Here is a 6691-nt window from a genome sequence, read left to right as displayed (position 1 = left end):
CCCCCCCCCCCCTTTATTTATTTTTTTAAAAGTCATGACTCAGATTCAAAACTTTTCTCTTAAAGCTGGCTGGTTGCAGAATGCTTTGTCCCATTTAGTGTCTAACATCTTCCCTGTGGGCGGAATTCCCTAAAATAACTCTTAATGTGTCAATAACGGAGATGAAATGAGGCAGATTACATCCCACCCCCACATTCCCCTCCATTCACCGTCTCCTCCGCAAAACGTCACTGACGACGAATTTCCATTATAATTGGAGGAACAATGACAGTTTGATGCACGATTGTTATGTGTGTGTCTGTGCAGGCAATTTGTCTTCTCTGGATGTAAATCACACAGAGGTGGATGTATCAAGCTTCCAGCAGAATCCGCTCCTGGATAATGCAGATCACATTGTCTCTCCTTCCGCAAACAATTGGCAACAGTTTTGTGTGTAATTTGCGACCCCTGTAGCTGCAATCCATAAAAGCTGAATGTAAGGGTGTGTTCACGCAGTAGAATGCAACAATGCATGGTGTGTTGGTGTGATGTGGTGCCATTCATACTAATTCAAAGGGTTAGTCCACTTATAACTGATATTTCAATTGATGGTGCAAGCTGTAACCCACCTGTCAGTCTCTTCTATATCTTGGGGAGTCTGTTGGTGAGATATCTGCGCTGAGTTTAGGGGTCTGTACACCTGCTGTGTCCATAATGATGAGCTCGCACCATCCTTGTGCTGCGTTCCCTGGTCTGTGTGCACCTGCTGTGCCCATTATGAGGGGCTCCCACCATCCCTATGCTGCGTTCTGGGGTCTGTACACCTGCTGTGTCCATAATGAAGGGTTCCACCATCCCTGAGCTGAGTTCCCGAGTCTGTACACCTGCTGTGCCCATTATGATGGACCCCCACCATCCGTGAGCTGAGTTCCTGGGTCTGTACAACTGCTGTGCCCATTATAAAGGGTCCCCACCATCCCTGCACTGAGTACAATCTCAGTACAAATTAGAAAACTAAACATGAGATTGTAGTGCATTCCGGGAGGGAGCTTGGAGCGGTGACTACTTTACAACACACACAGGGACCATGGGGAACAAAAGTAGCCCCCCTCCAGAAGGAAGGACAGTGTCAGCACCAATTCAGAGATGATTGGAGGATCTACAGCCGAGTGATACACAAATAAGATACATTTTTCTTAATATTTGAGTTACTTGAATGCATTTTAAGATTTAACTCCTGAGTTTAGTGTCACTTTAAGAGCTGTGCACAACTGTCCAATCACTGGGTGCTGGTCACTACTAAAACATGGACCCAGGGTTGGAGGCTTCATCCCACCCAAGTCTCTCCAAAGTGTCCGGGTTCCAGAACCCTGACCAGCGTAGAAAAAAGCTAGTGTTCTCCCTCTGTAATATGTCTCCTGGAGCCTCTGAACTTGTATAAGGGAAAACCTTGGGTGCAATTTAGCTCCTATTTTACCCTGAACAGGCCTGGAACCGTCACAGCCTGGATATTCTGTAATCTGTGAAACTCATCTAAATGTCCTGTGAAGTTATCATTGCTTTCAGCCGATACAGCTAACTGTGGAAGGGAATTCCACATTTTCATTGCTCTGACAATAAAAAACCTTTTGTGCTGCCTGAGATTATACTGAATCTCGTCCAACTTCTCCTTGTGCCCTCATGTCTTCTTCTGAGTTCTTAGTTTAAACAGTTTATTCCCAATGCTGCCGTCCACATTGATGAGATTGTAAATTGCAATAATATCTACCCTCAGGCGTCTCTTCTCTAAGGAGAACAAGTTTAATTTTTGTAGTCAAACTTCATAACTCAGACCTTCCACCTCCTTATTAATTTTGTTGCCCTTCTCTGAACTTTCTATAGCTCAGGTACATCCCTTCCCGAGGACTGGTGACCAAAACTGAGCCGCGATGTGACCTAGCCAGTGCTGTATAAAGTGGTAGAATTTAATTTCTATCCCCTGAAAAAATCACTCTTTTAATGCAAGATAATAGTATTCTGCTGGCTTTGTTAGCTGCAACTTTGGCATTGCATGTTGTTGCTGAGTCTATGGTCTATAACAGGGGAGCCCACAATTTTTGTGTTAAGATCTACTTTTCAAATGACGAGTTACATGAGATCTACCACTGAAAAAAAAGCCTCCCTCGCTCTCGCTCTCCTAGCTGTCTCTCCTCGCTCTCCTAGCTGTCTCTCCTTGCTCTCTCCTTGCTCTTTCTCCTTGTTCATCCTCCTGGCTGTCTTTCCTCACTCTATCTCTCCTGGCTGTCATTCCTCATTTTCTCTCCTGGCTGTCTCTCTTGGCTGTCTCTCCTTGCTCTCTCCCCTGGCTCAGTGGCGTAACAATCGCCATAGCGACCCAGGCGGCCGCTATGGGGCTCGGGCACAGGGGGGCCCGGCCAGGGCCGCCTGGGTCGCTATGGCATGTGGGGGTGCTGGCTGTCACAGACACAGCTCAGCAACGGCCACGGCGCATTTCCCCTCATAGCCGCTGCGGAGCTGTGTCAGTGACAGCCAGCCGCTGCGGCAGATGAGGGCGGTGTTCGGAATGGAGGAGGCGGGGCCCACCTCCTCTTACATCACTGGCCAGCGACCTAAGAGCAGGTGGGGTCAGTGATGTAAGAGAAGGCGGGGCCCGTCGATAGCAGAGGAGGCGGGGCCCAGCGACCACAAAGGCTCTGACAGGTAAGAGATCTCAGACCCTGCAGAGCCCACTATAGAGAGTCTATGGTGGGCTCTGAAGGGTCACTCTCCGCTGGGGCTCTGCAAGTGGCATGACTAGCGATCACGGGGCCCCATACAAAATTTTGCTATGGGGCCCTGTGATTTCTAGTTACGCCCTTGCCCTGGCTGTTTCTTTTTGCTCTCTCCCCTGGCTGTCTCTCCGTGCTCTCTCTCCCCTGGCTGTCTTTCCTCTCTCTCCTGTCTGTCTCTTCCCGCTCTCTCTCCTGGCTCACTAAGCTGTATTTTGCAAACAGTGCAGTGCAACAGGCTGTGTAAACTAATATTCTTTGATGTAATACATAGCACTTCAACCATCAGTATCCACCAGAAAGGTGTCAGGGAGCTTGGCTCAGCAGACTCAGGCTAATAGGTAATCATGTGTGCACAGCTAAATAAATATACCAAAATGGAATAAAGGGGCCGCCATTCACACCCTTCGTGATCTACCAGCTTCAGCTTTGAGAGCTACTGTTAGATCACGATCTACCTAATGGGCACCCCTGGTCTATAAGAACCCCCCAGATCTTCCTCCAAGCCCCGATTTCCTCGGAGAATCACCTCACAAAGAGTATTTTGAATGCATGTTCTGAGCTCCCAAGTTCGTAGTCCCATTTTTCTATATTTAAACTCATCTGCCATGATGCTGCCCACTCCTCAATTTTATCAAGGTCGCCCGGTTTTATCCTTTGGGCTTTTGTACGCATGGAAGAATTTTAGATTGCTATAACTGACCAGCAAGTAATAACACTTTCTGCATTTTCATAGCACCCAACGAACTATAACTGTGTTATAGGGCTGCAACTAATGATTATGTTAAAAAACGATTAGTTGGCCAATAATTTTTTTGATTAATTGGACAAGAAAAATGTAATAAATACCACAAATACACAAATGGAGTGTAACAAACATAAAGTCTACTTCAGAATAAAACTGCATGTACAATTTTTTTGCAATTACATAGCACTGGAATGCACAGAATTGCTGTACCGTGCAATCCAGCCTGGGCAATCACACTGTGGGTGGGAGGCGCGTTTGGGGTGCCATTGAAATGAATGGCACTACAACGTACCTCCCGCAGCAGAATTTGTCAGGCCAAAACCAAAAATTACTTTTTTCCTGCCTTTTATATATTGTTGAATAGCTTGAATAGCTTCAGCCCAGGAATGACATCTGATGGTGGCAAGTTTCCGCAGACGGCAGCTGAATGTAAATGCAGCAGGTAGTAGGTGGGTGCAATAGCCAGCCTACTATTGGCTATTTCAAGTTGCAGTAGCCAATAGCAGGCTGGCTATTGCACCCGCCCACTGCTTGCTGTGCCCTCCTCCCAGCATGGAGGAGAGAGCTAGGGGATCCAACCAACTAATCGATAATAAGAATTGTTGATGACTATTCTCATAATCGATTATTATTGATTAGTTGCTTGCAGACCTACTATGTTGTATTCTAAACAAATATGTAAAACATATGGCTGTGTTGGACTGTGAGGATCTTTATGTGAGATGGAGCTGGGACATAGTGGTATGACAATGTATTGCAGTGTGTTGTGACAGTGTATTTTTTTGTCTTTCAGGCCACTGTCAGGCTACAACAGCCTCACAGACAAACACCTAACGGGATACTTCAACAACACCCGCATCAGGCGACATCTTCAGAGGGCTGGTCTGGTAGGTTATCATTACCATAGAATCTAGCTATTCTCACCAATGATGTGGTTTAATTTTAGATGTGTCTCCCTCGAGCAGATTTATCTTGCTTCCTGATAAGTTATCTCTGGAAACATATGCAATTTGTTGCTTTGTATTACTGTTTACATTGTGTAATTGACCAAGCTATACCCTTTTCTGCTTTGAGACTGGCTGTTTCAGGTGGCAGTCGCTTAAGAAAACGGTAAATGGAGAAGTTGTTTTTTAACATGCCCCATGGCATTAATCGTGAAATGGAAAGCTGAATCATTTCTAAGTAAAGCTATCACCTGAGAAGCTCATGATGAACATAGGATGAAAAAATGTATAATCAAAGTTTATCTTCAGTTGAAACCACAATTCAAAATGATCATGGGCACATGAAGTTAGAAGCAAATCTCGACTTTGCTGAGAAAGTCAAAGTTGGCCATGCCCCTAACTTCCAAATGGAAGAATTTTAGATTGCTATAACTGACCAGCAAATAATAACACTTTCTGCATTTTGGTTAAAGGAAAGGCTTGAGCGGTAGGAATTGTGGGGAAAAGCTTGATTATGCAAATGTCTGCTTCTCCGGTAAGAGCTGAGCGAAGCCCACCCACCATTTGGGCTTTTCTTTGGTTGATGAAGTGCCATCTTTGGAAATGTGCCATCTTGTCCCAGGAGCCTCACAACAAGGGTTATTGTCATATGCAAATACCGGCTTCAGCTAGGATGGGAATGTGGGAGCTTTTGCCTGCCCCCTCCCTCCTCACTGTTGGTTAGAGTGGTGCCCATTACATTAATGCACCAGTAGTAAAGTGCTTGCTTCAAAGTGTTGCATTCCTAGCTGAAGTGGGTATTGGTATAATAGAGTTTTTTGGGGTTTGGGACAACTATGGCACTCTACCTGATAACAAAAGGTAGGCACCTGCAAGTGACTGCTTTGCCAGAGGAGATTTACTATGACTAGGATTACTGCATGTCCCTTTTAAAAAGATAACCACTGAGCACTATTTGTTTCTAAATGATCCCATAACAAAACCCAGTGCAAGTTTGGAAAAACAATAGTCCTTTCTCTTAAACAACCCATTCAGAACAGACAAGTACAATGAAAAGCAAACCAACCTTTTCTTCCAATAGTTATTCTTACCTTCTGTTTGCTCCCCACCTTTATAAGCACTTTTTTATTGAAGTAAAATACTAGGTAATTCCAAGTATGGGAAACATTGGATCCTTCCTCCCATAATGTATTTGGGTGCCTAAGTGCAGCCATTAGCCAGAATTAGGTGTTGTATTGTTATATAGGGTTGGAGAGGGGGGGGGGCTTGCCTTGTGTAGGCTCCGAATAAACGGAAATGCAGAGAATGAACAACCTCTGCCCATGGTGTTTACTTAGAAGAAAAGAGTTACAAAGTAAGAATAAAGGCTAGAAACCAGAGAAAATAGCATGTGTGGAGATCCTTTAGATATGGCAGGTGCACCAAGGATCTTACCAAGCTCCAGTCCTGGAGAGCTGCCATGTAAGACCTTCACAAACAAACATTTAAAATATAAAATCATTTACCTAAGAATTTTCACAAGCAGCACATCAGTAATTACAAGAGACATTCGTTTCTCAGAACACCTTACCAGATGTCTCAAATAGCTCACTATAGAATTAGGAAACTGTTTCCATGTTCCACAACTGGCCATTCTAAGGATCCAGCGAACAAAACATTAGTTCTAATAACATCTTTCTGCAAAGTCATTCTAGCAACCTGATATTGTATACAGCACCTAACATAAGCATATAACCGCTTAGTAATGCAATTTAATCATCAGTAAAACATATAATGCGGATTGTTCTTTATCACTATAATAATCTCATTGGGTTATGTTTCAGGTCACAAGAAGCGGTAGGATCTTCACTGAAAAAGAATACAGAATTAATGCCATGAGACGGGACCATCAGAAGTACATCCGGGAATGTCTGGCCCAGGCCATATTTCACAAAGTTCTCGACATGGAGGTGAGCAAGGAACTTATACACATTATGAGCTCATTGAAAATACACTATACTTTCCATTTGGAGCTATGTCACTTCCATCACAATTATGGTCACTGTTCCTTCTATGTTGTCTCCCACAATCCCTTTTTATTTTTAATGTGGAACTCAGGGCTGTGCTTCTTTTGTGAGTGCCCCCCAGACAGAAGAACAGTGCCAGAATCGTGGGCAAGACTGTAAAATTGTTCTTCTTGTAAAATAACTTAAAATAACTTATAGGGTGCTCATGTAGTGTTGGATTAAAAGGTAATTTGTAAGGCCCATGTC

The 6691-nt window shown here is 44.2% G+C and overlaps 1 protein-coding gene across 1 annotated transcript in view; it reads left to right on the top strand.

Moving 5' to 3' along the window:
* ERICH3 (glutamate rich 3) overlaps positions 1-6691 on the top strand; it is a 46634-nt gene that overhangs the window by 13450 nt on the left and 26493 nt on the right. Inside the window, exons 2-3 of the mRNA XM_018576862.1 lie at positions 4289-4382; positions 6263-6388. Of these exons, the coding sequence (XP_018432364.1) occupies positions 4289-4382; positions 6263-6388 (220 nt within the window). The remainder of the gene's footprint in view (positions 1-4288; positions 4383-6262; positions 6389-6691) is intronic.

This window comes from Nanorana parkeri, unplaced genomic scaffold (genome assembly GCF_000935625.1).
Source record: "Nanorana parkeri isolate BGI_ZX_2015 unplaced genomic scaffold, ASM93562v1 scaffold79, whole genome shotgun sequence".
Taxonomy (NCBI): domain Eukaryota; kingdom Metazoa; phylum Chordata; class Amphibia; order Anura; family Dicroglossidae; genus Nanorana; species Nanorana parkeri.
Note: the sequence above shows the minus strand (reverse complement) of the source record. Positions and strands in the feature narration are given on the sequence as shown.